The sequence below is a fragment of the Malus domestica genome, chromosome 12 (genome assembly GCF_042453785.1).
Source record: "Malus domestica chromosome 12, GDT2T_hap1".
In the NCBI taxonomy this organism is placed as follows: domain Eukaryota; kingdom Viridiplantae; phylum Streptophyta; class Magnoliopsida; order Rosales; family Rosaceae; genus Malus; species Malus domestica.
The window spans coordinates 18,162,685-18,177,511 of record NC_091672.1 but is presented as its reverse complement, the minus strand read 5'-3'; the positions used below and the strand labels follow the sequence as shown (position 1 = coordinate 18,177,511).

The following is a 14,827-nucleotide window of genomic DNA, read 5'->3' as shown; positions in this document are numbered from 1 at the left end:
GAGAGACATACCATCCAAGCATGATGCAGGTGCACTTGCATCCACTTCTGCAGCGGTCCTAATACATCCATTTCTTCTGACAATAATTCTAGACTTTAATATTTTCCAAAGTTTTAATCATACAATAATACTAGAATTATCGAAAAAAAATCATCCATAGTTTCCAAAAAATAGATGCAAGTGACGTAAACCTAAAATATATTTTAAAATAGAATGAAAAATATTACACTCTCTTCAAATAATGTGACACTTGCATTTCATGTTTGATATCCTTACTTATTAAAAAGGAATTGTTTTTTACTTCTTTTCATTTTTTGTCAATAATTCCCTCTTCTCATTGAATTCTTTATTAAGAAGTCGGAAATTCGAAGTTGTGACTTCTTTCAAGATTGAGAAGAGAACTAGTTGGTTTTTCCATTGTATTGATTAAATTAAAGATAAATTTAGAACTAATTACAAACTTTTAATAAAGTCTGACGCTTGAATACTAAGATAACAATAAAAAACGTTAAGTTGCAGTTTATATACAACTTAATGTTGATATAGTATTGTAACCAAATTTATTGGTGTATTTCTATACAGAAAAAGAGTTTTTTTTTTTTTTTTTTTTTGTTTGAATGCCATAAAAAATTTACAAACCTCACATTGTGAACGACAATTTTTTTTTAATAAAATATAAAACTCGAATACTAAGATGTCAATAAATATCTCAAAATTATAATTTTACTATGTATGGCACAAGTTAAATTAATTGATTTTATACAAGCGATATCAGAGGACGAGGATTTGAACTCTGGGGTCTCAAGTGAAAAGGAAATTGCCCTTAGCTGACTTAGAAATCTGTTCCATAGATTGTTTGAAGTCCCAATTTTGTTTTTTTCTTTTTTTTCTTTTCACCAAGGAAAGCCCCAAAGTGAACAAAGCCAACCTCTTTCCCCAGTTGAATCATCAAATCCAATCTCCTCCTGTATTTGCTGCTTCATCAAACTCTCACTATCCAGTACTACAGTCTAATGATATTTCTCTTCATTTGTGAGTGAGAGATCTTATGTTTGAATCTCGTCAAAAAAAGAATTTGAACCACATTATTGTTAGCCCATTGTGAGGTTAAGCCCACTCCCTCCCCCTTAGACAATCTCGAACTGAAATGGTTAATTTATAATCTCGTCCAAAATTATAGCCATACAAAAAAATATTTTTAAATAAACAGTGTCAGACCATACTTATATACCATCTTCAACTGAAAGACTAAACATAGCCCTTTCAATAATTTATTAGTTTTAGGTTTGTGCCTTAAATTTATTAGTTAATTTAATCAAACTAATTTGGATATTTTCAAATCTAGTTATTGAATTTGAATAAATTACTGAAACTGAGGAGCTCGGCTAAAAAAAAAAAACATAAGAGGGGGCTACACTTGGCCAGCGTGATACCACAAATCAGGCTATTTTTTTTTTTTTTTAAACATTTACATGCCCTCCAAAATAAAGTTACTAGGATCCTAGCCATTCACTCCATTGACTGGTAGCACAAATCAAATCTTCACCCTAAAAAATTTACCAACAGACACTTCTCCCATAAGCCACAAACCAGACAGTCCAAGCCATTTGATCCGGAAGCCATTGAAGCCCCCGCGAGAGCACGATAACGCAAAAACAAAGCAAAACCCACGTTTCTCCTATCAATTTCGAACCAAGAACAACCAAAATGTTAGAGCATTTCAAACCCTAGGAGGGGTCATGATCGTATGCTCCCAGGGGTACTCTAATCGCGGACGACGAGACCATGATCAACACGGCCAACGGTATGATGCAAACGACTTCGTCTAGCAACGCTCAGTCGCCGGGCCTCAAGACCTATTTCAAAACCCCTGAGGGGAAGTACAAGCTTCACTACGAGAAGACGCACCCTTCGGGCCTCCTTCACTTCGCCCATGGCAAAACCGTCACTCAGGTGCACTGGATTTTCCGCCATTAATTTCCTTCGTTCCCCTTTTTGGGAATCTTGCTTTTTTGGGTAGCCATTTTTGGGGGTTTTTTTGGAAAGCTGTGAGCTTTTCTGTTTTTGGTAATGGAGATTGTTTAGGGTTTTTGCCAGTGGTTAAAGAAGCATGTGGCAGAACATTGAAGATTGGAATTTAATTTTCTGGGTTTTGCTTGTAGTGTGTAATTTTTGAAGTTAATTGTTCAAAGAAATGTTGAATGCTGGATATGTGAGGTGCTTCAAGAGCCAGTATTCGAAATCATTTATCCTACTTCAACATTTAATCTTCAAATGTTTTCGTCATTTCCATATTACGGTATATAAATTAAAAGCCTTCTGGGTTGTTGATTATCAGGCAATACTAGCACAACTTAAGGACAAGCCTGCTCCATCAACCCCGACTGCGCCATCTTCGAGCTTCAGCACTGGCAGTGGCGTACGTTCGGCTGCAGCACGGTTTTTGGGTGGTGCTAATGGGAGCCGGGCGCTTAGTTTTGCTGGAGGGAATGGAGGGAGTAAGAGTGTCAGTGCGAGTAGTAGAGTTGGGTCTTTGGTGGCTTCCAGTTCGAATACTTCAACATCTACTTCGAACTTTGATGGGAAGGGGACTTACTTGATCTTCAATGTGGGGGATGCGATCTTCATCAGTGATTTAAATTCTCAAGACAAGGTATTTTAGGAATGATTTTGTAGGTTTAGGCACTGGTATTGGTTTATGATAGGTTTCTTGTGCATGCAGGATCCAATAAAGTCTATACATTTCAGTAATTCAAACCCTGTCTGCCACGCATTTGATCAAGACGCAAAGGATGGTCATGATTTGATTATTGGGTTGAGTTCCGGTGATGGTACAAATGTTTGCTTGCATTTGAAATCACACTCTTTTTATTTTATTTGGTATGAAGTTCAAATATCTTGAATGGTTGTATGTTTATCTTTGTAGTCTACTCAGTGTCACTGAGACAGCAATTGCAGGATGTTGGAAAGAAGCTTGTAGGTGCTCAGCATTATAATAAAGATGGCTCTGTTAGTAACAGGTAAGATTAACTCTCTCATATTTTAATGATTTGATGAATATTAATACAACTGTAAAAGTTTTACCCATTTTTAGCTTATCTACTTTAAAAGGATTATACATTTCAAAAACTGCATGAAACTAGAAGTAGATTAAATACATTCTTTATAGAAGGTTTGAACGTAATGGTTGTTTCTGTATTGTCGAATTGTTTAGAATAAGCTGCAGAGCTACCTACAATTTGTTCATTGATACAGTGCAGCTTGATATATTTGAATTTTTAAGTTGGCTTCTGTAGAGATTAGAAGGTTGCTTAACTATCCAAAAAGGAAAATAGAGCATATAAGTGGCTGTGGATCTTAGCCTATTTCTGGTTTGGTAGGCTTCACATTGACCAGTATAATTTTCTCTCTACATGCAAGTTGGTGGGTACTCTCTTGTTTCATCACTCTTGCAAGGACTGATTTCTTACTCTCACTTCGGCTAATTTCAGAAGTCCAATGTGGATTCTGGATCTTTTGGTTTCAAGAGTGTTCTAGTAGATGCTTGGCTGAGGCCCTTTTGATGCCTTATTGTACATTTTCGATCTTTTGTTTATAAAACAGTAGCTTACATCCCTGTATCCTATGATCTGGGGTCTAACTGAACTGATGAATCCCTGTAACTTAGAGTATTGTGCATTTGTACTGATTTTTAGCTTGTGTGTCGTTTCCTCGATGGGCATCATTTGAGAGCATTGTGACTCTGACTTTCGTGGAGTAGCTTGATTAATAGCTGTTTTCAACAGCCGTTGTACTAGTATTGCATGGGTTCCTGGTGGTGACGGTGCTTTTGTTGTTGCTCATGCCGATGGGAATCTATATGTATATGAAAAGGCAAGCCTCTATTATTGGAAAATACTTTTCCCTAACTTTGCTTTTATGTTCCATGTGTTTAGGTAATTTGAGTGTATTTTTATTTATCTTTATTTCTTTCTAGAGCAAAGATGGGGCTGGTGATTCTGCATTCCCTATTATTAAAGATCCAGCTCAATTTTCAGTTTCCCATGCACGTTACAATAAGGTATTGAGTTATGTTCCCCATGTTATTTCTTTTGAACGTGGCTCTGCAAGTTTTTCTATAATTTAAATAAGGCATGACATGCAGCTGTTCTGTCACCATGGTGATTTAAGACTTCTGACAGTTAATAGACTGTTTATCTTTCGATATCACAGTTTGTATCATATTCTAGGTGTAAATCTTTTTGGGTGCTGTGTTTTGGTTAATAATCGATAGTGTAGATTCCTATTCTAATATGGGCATTGTTTGAGACTCGTGAAACTTGGCCTTCAATATGCTAGGCTGTTTTAACCTACAATGTTCTCAAATGTAAAGTTGTCCGTGCGCAACCTATCAGATTATTTAAGTTCTGTTTGGTGTCTATACAATCACATGTGTATTTACGTAACAACTCTAGTATGTTCAGATGGGGTATTTGTACCATATATTAGCAGTAGCTACTGAAGTTCATACATTGGGTGGGTTGACAGGAGTTTGCCTGCACATGCAAGTTCTATTCATACATCGGGTCATTGGCTGAAAATATGCTTCTGTTCTCATTATTGTCTGTCGAAGAGACCTATTTCCCTTGTGCAACACCAAGCAGGATAAAATTGGTGGTCCATCGTGTATTATTTATTTCTTCAAAGCCTATTTAGGGGTCTAGCCTCTAGTAAATCCCTATATGTTTGCCGGTTGAGATCTTACAGGCTTATGTGCAGTATACTGGAATATCACTATGGTCACTGAATACTGCATTTGCATCAACATATGTCAGATAGTTACAAGGAAGAGATGTATATCTGAATTTCTTTTTCTGTTTCCGTCACCAACTACCATTTTTTCATTAACTTCCTGTTATGCGTATGCAGAGTAACCCATTTGTCAGATGGCATATCGGCCAAGGTTATGTTAATAGTATTGCTTTCTCGACTGATGGGGCCTATTTAGCAACTGTTGGAAGAGATGGTATAATGTCAATACGATATTGTTTGCGTTGTGCAATTGGTCTTTGCTGTCCTGGTTCTTCAAGGATCCTTTTATTCCTTGTGTTAGATACAAGCTAAATTTAATTACTGAATGCAGGTTATCTACGTGTTTTTGACTACTCAAAAGAGCAACTTATATGCGGTGGAAAAAGTTACTATGGTGCTCTCTTATGTTGCGCTTGGAGGTGTGCCCCATTACTATTGAAGCTCATCGCTGGTTTTTTAATCTGATCTTGTAAATTACCTATAAATTTTAAACTTCTTTTGTATTTGGCTCTTTCTGCATCAATATATTTTTATACTTTTAGGATGATAGTATGACTGATTACAATGCAACAGCATGGATGGAAAATACATACTCACAGGAGGCGAAGATGATTTAGTTCAAGTTTGGAGCATGGAAGATCGGAAAGTTGTAGCTTGGGGAGAGGGTCACAACTCTTGGGTTAGTTTCTTAAATAGCATTGTGCGTATTATAATTACCTGATTGTGGCTGGTTTACTTAGTTCTTACCAGATGACGTTGGCAGGTCAGTGGAGTGGCTTTTGATTCATATTGTTCATCACCAAATTCAGATGGCATGGGGGAAACTGTCATGTACCGGTTTGGTTCAGTCGGTCAGGTATCAGAAACTATAATGTCAAAAATTATGTATTTACATTCATAATCAGATATCTCATGTATAAGAATGCCGTAATACAATTGGTTGTAAATGAATATGTAAGATTGATGATGATCTTTTCTCTATAATTCTTGTTAGTGTTTTTGTTTATACTTTCCGTTTGACTGCAGGACACACAGTTGCTTCTGTGGGACCTGGAGATGGATGAGATTGTGGTGCCATTGCGACGATGCCCTCCTGGTGGCTCCCCCACATATAGTGTTGGAAGCCAGTCATCTCACTGGGACAATGCACTTCCCGTGGGTGCCCTGCAGCCTGCTCCAAGCATGCGAGATGTTCCAAAAATCTCACCGCTGGTTGCTCACCGGGTACACACTGAACCCCTCTCTGGCGTAATGTTTACCCAAGAATCCGTTCTTACTGTCTGCAGAGAGGGGCATATAAAAGTTTGGGGGAGACCCGGTGTTTCAGAAACCCATCAAACAACTCAGCTGAATTAAGTACCAGCTCAAAGGAGAAGCCTTTGTCCTCTGTTAAGGTTGGCAGTTGGAGTTGCAAGCAATGACCAGACTGTCATCAGACGAAGCTAAACAATCTTCTCTTTTTTTCTTTCGATTTTTTCTCCATCGGGTTACAGTTCTAGCTATTTGCCTGTGTAGCATTTTTCTCTTGTTGTCCAGTTGGGTTTTTCCAGAAAAAAGCACTTTTGTGAGCGTAATCTGATTGGCATTGCCATGCAACCAACTGATTCTATTGTATAGACAAAAATGTCATTGAAGGCAGTAAGAGGTTGGGAGGGAGAAGCCCCCATTTGTAATTACGAAACGGCTTTTTGCTAGAATATATTTACTGACCTACAGCAATAATATGATGTTTGATGCGACGAACAGAGGAATACGTTTGGTATTTTTTCACGAAAATTTTGATCACGAAACCGTAAACGAAGGACGAGCCAAACAATGTGGCTCTCAAGCCAAACTATGTATACAAAACAGTTTATGTACAACGCTTAACATGTGCTATATTTTGGGGCAGTTTACAGCCAGACTTTCCCTTAGCATGCAGCGGTGGTATTTGTGCATACAGAAGCAGAGCCATGAGTAAGTTCTGCACCTTGAGGTTCATTTTCCCGCTGTCGGGGATTCGTTTGTGTTTGTTGTGTATTCTGTGGTGATTGATTCGGTTGTGTCACCTCCTGAGAACCATGCTGTTGATTTGACTGCCGAGAACGCCATCTTCCCCTCCATCTCAAAGCCTCAACAATGATAGAGCTTCCACACATTGTAATTCCGAACCCTGAAAAGGTGGCGAGGAGAAGAGCCAGAACTGCCTGCATGTGAATCTGTGGACCGGACAAGAACATACAAACACGAATATTCAACAAGTGCATTCACACGACCATCGGTGTTTTGATCAGTGGTTCTTCTTTCTAAGCATTTGTAACCAAAATTTCGAAAACTTTCTCAAATTAAGTAGGGTCATCACATTCTCAGGTTCACCTGCCAAATCCTACCACTACTTGATTACTAGAGCAACTCTTACCAATGAATAAAGTAGATGTGCTGCAATGACGACCAGTGCAAACTGTGTAGTTGCATAACTCCAGACATATCTTCTTCTCACTGTGCACGAATTTCTACGTCAGTATAACAGAACGATCGTTCTCTTGGTTTTAGTGAAAGGAAAATCGCTGAATTCATGATACGCAAAATATTTGCATGAACAAAGAATTTCAAAGTTATCTTACCCATTGTGGACGATGTCATGGATGCCAGTAGACCCAAGATGCAGGAAAAAGGAAGAGAGAGAGTGATTGCGTGCGATCCCATTTTCCCCACCTGTCTATGTGATTTGATTAAGAATTTGAAAGGCTACAAAAGAAAAGCATAACGAAGTTCCATAACGTACCAGAAGCTGCTCAAGAAAACAGAAGTAAGCAAGCATGCTAACTATGGCAAGGATCGGAACATCCTGCCAAACCCTGACAAATTTGCATAAACTATTAGTTATACCATACTATGAGGTGGTACCGAACACAATAAGAAAATAAACCCGCACAATAAAGACACAGCAAGTGCAGAAATTTCCGCTTCCTGAGCTTTATATCAGTTGAAAATTTTCGACTTGCCTATATTGATTAACCTCAGCCTGCTGTGCTCTACTTGCTCGAAAATTAACAGCCTGAGAATTTTGAATTCGTAAAAGTGTGACTGGCAGGTTCTGAACATCTTCTCCGCACACATCGCATGTTTTATTACCCTTAATGCTGAACCATTTTACAGCACATTTTTGGTGGGCAAGAGCAAGGTCGCCTTTACAGCTGCATTCCATCTTGAGGGTGTCGGCATCTTCACCTAGCTCAACTAAGCAAATTCGACAAACAGCTTCTTCTTCAGCAATATCTTCACCACCATCATCACTTCCATCTGAACCACGAAACTAAGATAAGGCATAGGTTGGTTATCACAAGTTACAAAACTAGGGTCAAAGGTAGCTAGAATCTGAAAATACAGACAATTAGCATAACATGGTACTCAGGTGCATTCGCAAAGGAATAGAAGAGGATATGGACACCAGACAAATAGAAGCAGAACTTACTAGTGACATTTATTGGGGATGTGCTTGACGTAGTCGTGACAGTCCTCTCAGCCACTCGTGGCGTGGTTGGAATTACACGAATGACACTGCCTGCATATATACTTCCATCTTTCTTAATCGCAGGAACAGAACGTGAGCGGCAAATAGGTCGTTGGGCCTCTGCTTTCTACAATGAAAAGAATCACGTGGAACAGCAGACAAAGATATCTGTGAGGTTACTTGAGACAAAAAAAAACTATGCTAGAAACTCATTCCTGACAAAATACGTTCAACAAGTAGACGCACTCCAATGCCATCTCTGGATGCAGAGCTCAAGGCTTAAAGTAATAGTTCTAAGAGAAGTACCTCATGGAAGTAATTTTAAAAGTAACAAACGTCTCAAACATCATAAAATGAAAGGGCAGTACAACCCACTGTAGGATTCAAACTGATAGAGGAGAGAATAGGACGAAATGTTTAGCCTCCGCTTAAAAAATGTGTTGCACTGAAGGACAACTTATGCTGCTAATCAGTCTATAAAACTAAATATTATATTGTATCAACTGTTATTAACACCAACTTCATTTATTCTCTAAGTCATCAAGAACCAAGGCGAAAAGGTTGTCTTTCTGGTCTAATTGATATTTTCAGTAGAAGCAGTACAAGAAGTTAAGGGGGAAAGTCAGGGAACCCATCACAAAGACGGTGCACTACCACCAGACCACGCAACATTGAGGAAACCAAATGACTGTAAACATATACAATAAACTTACACACATTAAAAGCACAAGACTTCAAATTGTATTTAAGATTTTGTTATTATAAGATTCCCGTAAACTATGGTCAACTTGAATTCTTCTCAACAAAACAGTTATTGTTAAACTAACAAGTGATATATACTCACTAGATCAATTGTGTTCCTGCCATGCATGGACTCTAGATTTGAGTGAGCAATTGGAGTTGCAGGCAAGGATGATGCGGTTTTCGTCCTGGGAGTTAAAAGCGTTGCAAAGGACCAGGCCCTTGGAGTTGAAGGCTTCTCATGTGTCCCTGCAGGTAAGCCTCCTAGTGCTCGAGTGGCAGCCTTCTCAATATCCGAAGTAGTGTTCCAATTTTTGAAACTTAGTCTTGGAAGGAGGCTTCTTTTTGTGGTCGATTTAGTTTTTGACAACGAGGGACCTGGGGACGCATTGATTTTGGCTAAACTAGGGCTGGGTAATGGGGAGAAATTTACTCTTTTGGGAGTGGGGCTCGGCGTTGGGGGCATGTTTATTCTCACAAAATTCTCTTTGGCATCCTCAAGAGTTCTTGAAGGTATCTGTAAGACGAGGTTCTGTCGTCTCCACAGATGGCCAGGAGGTGCTTCTTCAATTATCTCAGTGGAAACTCCATCCTGTGGAAAAAGAAAGATCATCCAGGATCAGCAAAACACAAGAAAGCATTCTACAAACATGATCAACTACTACTTATACACCAATATCAGACAAGAACATGTATCATGCACAACAACATAAGATGTGAAAATTGAGGAACTAGAACGAGTCGGTTTCATTTCACTTGCATAAATATGCGACATTGAGGACAAAACCGGCATAAGGAACCAAAGGAGACATATATATCGAACCAAATTTACAAAAGAGCATATGATATGAATTGTCCCATGTTAAGAACATCACGAAAACACAGAATTTCGAAAACAACCTGAAAGGTAAGTTCTTTTTTACCAAAAAATTAAGAAATATAACACGAAAACAATAACAGCATAAACCCTGACTAGTTCGAAGAGGAATTGGATGCTTCAACTTGAATTTCATAGTTATACAGATACCAACTTAGGATTGAAAATATGATTAATGGCAGTTTAAGCATGCATTAACCCAGTTTAGGTAAAAAAGAAGAAGAAATTAAAGGAAAAAAAACTAATACGAAGTCAAAATTTCATAATTCACAAACAAAAATCTGACAAAATCATCAAATGAATTGAATCAACAAGTGAGGAAAATGGAAAGCAGGAAAACGAATATATAAGGACAACCCATGAACGAATTTTCAACAAAAAATGGGATACCATGTAGGTTGAAGGCTCAGCTTCGTTTGTGAAAATGCCGCCACCGTTTTTAGCAAAGGTTCCATCTTCAGTCGCCATAGCTCAAAGGCCACTGCTACAGATTCTGCAAAACCACTAAAACCCAGTAGAGAGAAAAGGTAGAGGAGCTGGAAAAACAGAGGGGTGTGTGTATGTGGACTGTTGAAGTGGCAGCTGAGAGAGAGAAAGAGGAGGCAGCTGAGAGTCTCTCTTCTCAGACTGAGTCTCAAGCAATTCAAGGGCCCCCAGTTACTGCAATGGAGCATGGGAGCGAAGAAATTGTTTAGCATGCCGGTAAGATGCCTTGCCTAGTACATCAAGTCATAATACAAGCGGTCAAAAAAAAAATTTCAACTATTCATTTACTTGTACTAAGAACAAGAATGTCCAAGGTAAAGTAGGAATGATTACAATTGAAGATAAAATGAGAAAAAAGTTGATTAAGATAGTTTGGACACGTGAATCGAAGACTTACAGATTCTCGGGCTAGAAGAAGCAACTATGAGACGGAAGCTCAGAGCAAAAGGGATAAAGTAAAGCTTAGGAATACTTGAAAAGAGGCTTTAAAGAGATATGTAGTACTTGTAGCTAACGGAAGATAGTCGCAAAAATTGAACACAATGGTCTTCTAGAATTCATACAGCAGATCCACTTAGTGGGATAAGGCTTGATTGTTGTCATTATATCCAACCACTTGTTGCTAGATAGTTCGGCATTGGCGACAAAGAGCAATGCTAGATAGATCAACTTTTAAAACCAAATTTATCAATCATATGATATGTCACAAATAAAAAATAAAAACGTTAATCAACATTTAAATAATAAATTTGGTTTGAAAATTGATCACTTAACATTACTCACTAGAAGTAATAAAGGGTTTTGGCTTTTTGGCATATATGTTGGGCTTTGCAAGCTTGCGGCGACAAATTTGGATAATATGACTTAAATGATTTCTTATTTAAATTATTGCTTATAGAGATGATTGTCAAATAGAGATTAAGAAATTAAATAACCTTATTATGGAATTTATATCGTAAAAATACGTTATTTACAAAAAATAGAATATATGTCTTGTTTTAATGGGGATGCAAGTATTATCCGAAAGTCTGAGGAGAGAGACTCTCAGCTTATGCATCAAAGCAAAATGAGAATTATCCAAATGTTTAATCATTTGGCCAAAATGTTGTTATGGTAGGAAGTTTTATTTGAACTATTTAACGTTTTTTAATACAAAACTTATTCTCTGTATCTATATTATGATTAATTAAACGATATCTATCTCTTTAAATCAAAATTTACCACCTAAACTTTGATGTTTTCGGCTTTGTTAGCTATCTGAACGAATAAAACTTACAACCTTCAAGTTCGTTAAGGCCTTGTGAACTTAAAATATTTTATTCAAACATCAAGTAGAAAGAGGGTACACAAATATAATAAACTCCAAAATCACCAAATTCTTGTTCCTAAATCCTAAAAAATTGAAATCAAACGGAACTTACATGAATCGATTCATACCTTAGTTAGAGGATTCAATATCACAATCTATCGGTCAAAGAGAGTTTGTTTTTCTTTTTGGAAGCATCTTAGAGTTTTAGTCAGAACGAACATATGATAAAGATTGCGTGATTGTAGAGTTTGATTATTGGTATAGGTTTATTGATAAATTTTAGTTTTACTATTAATTTCATCTTGTACTTGATAGTAATTGTGCAATAGAATAAAAAAAGATAATTTATATTTAAAGTTGAAATTAAGTGTAGAACAAGGTTATACAAGTTCAAATTTCACAAAAATACTGCCACATATTATTCCACTTAATTATATGCCACATATTATTCCACTTAATTATATGGTAGCGCATGCATAAAGCAATCAAGAAGCTGGCCCTTCATCTTTATGCCAGTATATTTCAACCCCCTTACATTGTACTAATTGGGATTTGACTACTATTAAGTATCAAACCGGCACGCACATATATATATTTGAAAACTCAGTTGCAATTTGCCATAGGATTCGATACTCTTTTTATTTTTTGTCTTTGTTAAAGTCAAAGTACAAAATGATTCTTTCAAGTACTAGTTCAGGTTTATCCTCCAATTTTTTAATATGGCACTTACATACATTATAATACATACATATATATAAGGGGCTAGAGGATTATGACTAGCTTTTCACATATTTTTTAATACGTTTTTTGTGATTTTAATTTTTGAAGAATCTCGTCTATCTTTTAACCTATCAATCAAAAATTATTCCAAGAAAAAAAAGGAGACAATTCAAAATGATTAAGACATTTAGTTATAATGAAGAAAATCAAGACATACATTTTGCTAAATGACTACTATTAAATCTAACAATCATATATGGTTTCGAATTTTGATAATTTTTTGTAGAGCTAAACTTGAAAAAACCGTAATATCGTTGGAATACATTATCAAGTTAGGCACTAAGAAATTGTGTGTTAAAAGACATGGCCCCCATCCTCACGCATATATCCAGCCAGAATGTAATGAAAGCTTAGTTTCCACCTCTCTTTTAGTCAAAGAAAATATTAGAACTTGTTGCTTCTGCTAGAAGTGTTCGATCTGGCTTGAAAAGAACTTGGAAATCTTAATGCATGTGACCACACACCACCCAATTAGGTTACTTAGTCATCGGAATCCAGTAGTCGCTATATTGCACTTTGAGAAATGCAATATATGGAGAACCTTGTCAAAATGTTATGATAATAATTGACAAGTTTGTTTTTTGTGCGTGCTAGCTGAGTGCAACTTGCTCTTGGTTTAGTTTGGGTTGGTTTGGTCCCGTATTTTATTTAGTGGCTGTGACCTGCTTACCTGCCACTTTGTGAGTGCCAAATGATGACTGACTGGCAACATCAACTAGGTAGGTATGTGTAAAAAGTTTGGATAACTCTAGGATGGAAGGTATGTGTAAAAAGGTTGGATAACTCTAGGTTGGTCGTCCACGACTGGGTGAGCGATTGTCCACTGCTAATATATTATATTGTGAAATCTACATGCATCGACGGTATTCACAAACATGGACGTGGAAATTTGTTTCCTACTTCCTAACACTCCCCATTTGAGTTTAACATCACCACCTTGAAGGCTAGGCTTTTCAATTTAGGTTGTTAAGTTCTCACAAAAATTATGGTGAAAACCCGATTCACTCCAAATCCCTCATTAGATATGATAATTTCCTAACGAGCTAATGCCAAGAGATTTCACAAATAAAGCTATTATAGATCCGTATATGCTCTTAATTTCTAGCAATCAAGTACGCTTTTGTGGTTAATGTTATTGTGAACAATACTTGGTACACAAAAAAAAAAATTCTCAAATTTAACGATTAAAAGGAATGACGTATAGGTTTTTTTTTTTTTTTTTTTTGAACAAACGTATTACTATACTAAAGGGAAGGTGGTGGGGTTTAGCCTCACAATGGCTTAGTAATAATGTGGTTCAAATTCGTCTTTGGCGAGAATCAAATCTAAGACCTCTCACTTACAAGTAAAGAAGAATACAACTAAAACGTAGTACTAAGTGACAGATATATAGGTTTTCAGAGTGCAGGATCAACTTCCTAATCTATATCCTACTAATATTATTCCCAATTAATATTAATGGGTTTTGTGATTGGGCTAAGGAAACACGTTTATAAAAACTGTTCTTGAGTCCAAGCCTACTAAGCTTATGAAATCTATCTAGTGAAAGGCCCAATGGCTCATCTTATGGTACCAACTTGAGTCCATTTCTGGTTTAAAAAGGGGAAAATGGTTTTCCCACCAATGGGCAATGGTATATAAAGATCATACAACTTTCATTTACGACTTGGTACTACGGTCTAGGTATTCCTCTTCACTTGTATGTGAGAGGTTTTAGGTTTGATTCTAGCCAAAAGTAAATTTGAATCACATTATTGTTAGCCTATTGTAAGGTTAAGTCCAGTCTTGCCCTCCCCACCCTACCTCGACCCCATAGGGGTTTGTTCAACAAAACAAAAATGGCATGGTACTATTTGTAATCGGGTGAGGCTGATTGAAGTGGAGGTGACTTAAAATGGAGAGGAATTTGATTGGGAAGATTCGTAATTCATATTTTAATTGAAGTTATTTACTAAAATATCTGGAATTAAATATGAATCTTCATAATTTTATATAAGTTGTTCAGTAATTCACCTAACATAAACTAAAAATAAATTTGACCTAAAATGTCTTTGCTCTAAATAAGTTAATATGTATAATAGTTAATGGACGAGCTTGGAAAATAGAAATAGAGAGCATATAATGGGTAGAAAATGGATTCATGTGAGTTGGTTCTCTAGGAATTAAAATACTACCTCTCACCCAAAAAACAAATTTCTCCAAAGGATAATACTGGGGATACCAAAATTTTAAATCAATTTTGCAAATCAAATATGTGTCACCTATTGGAAATAAGCACATTAATCAACACTTAAGTAATAATTCAATCACCAACTTTCACATCATTTGGTTTACAAATTTGATCTTCCTA

General features: G+C 36.8%; 2 protein-coding genes across 4 annotated transcripts; one reads left to right on the top strand and one right to left on the bottom strand.

Annotated features, from left to right (window-relative positions):
* The first annotated feature begins 1,516 nt into the window (after window positions 1-1,516).
* On the top strand, window positions 1,517-6,530 carry LOC103450062 (uncharacterized). 2 transcript variants are annotated; one of them, XR_003767717.2, is made up of 11 exons: window positions 1,517-1,953; window positions 2,339-2,653; window positions 2,723-2,831; window positions 2,927-3,020; window positions 3,786-3,873; window positions 3,977-4,060; window positions 4,909-5,005; window positions 5,123-5,210; window positions 5,365-5,470; window positions 5,560-5,647; window positions 5,818-6,530. XR_003767717.2 is itself a non-coding variant. In XM_008389383.4 (11 exons), the coding sequence occupies exons 1-11, from the start codon at window positions 1,786-1,788 to the stop codon at window positions 6,145-6,147; spliced, it is 1,572 nt and encodes a 523-aa protein (XP_008387605.3). In that variant the 5' UTR covers window positions 1,517-1,785; the 3' UTR covers window positions 6,148-6,530. The 2 variants fall into 2 exon arrangements, 1 of the variants encoding a protein (XP_008387605.3); XM_008389383.4 differs by having other exon boundaries at window positions 5,555-5,647.
* A 54-nt stretch (window positions 6,531-6,584) lies between these two features.
* On the bottom strand, window positions 6,585-10,615 carry LOC103450061 (uncharacterized). 2 transcript variants are annotated; one of them, XM_029090832.2, is made up of 8 exons: window positions 10,293-10,615; window positions 9,129-9,617; window positions 8,246-8,411; window positions 7,776-8,073; window positions 7,556-7,628; window positions 7,395-7,485; window positions 7,190-7,269; window positions 6,585-6,989 (listed from the first exon to the last, which is right to left on the bottom strand). In XM_029090832.2, the coding sequence occupies exons 1-8, from the start codon at window positions 10,368-10,370 to the stop codon at window positions 6,702-6,704; spliced, it is 1,563 nt and encodes a 520-aa protein (XP_028946665.1). In that variant the 5' UTR covers window positions 10,371-10,615; the 3' UTR covers window positions 6,585-6,701. The 2 variants fall into 2 exon arrangements, with proteins under 2 accessions (XP_028946665.1, XP_028946666.1); XM_029090833.2 differs by having other exon boundaries at window positions 7,395-7,489; window positions 10,293-10,593.
* Window positions 10,616-14,827: the final 4,212 nt, after the last annotated feature.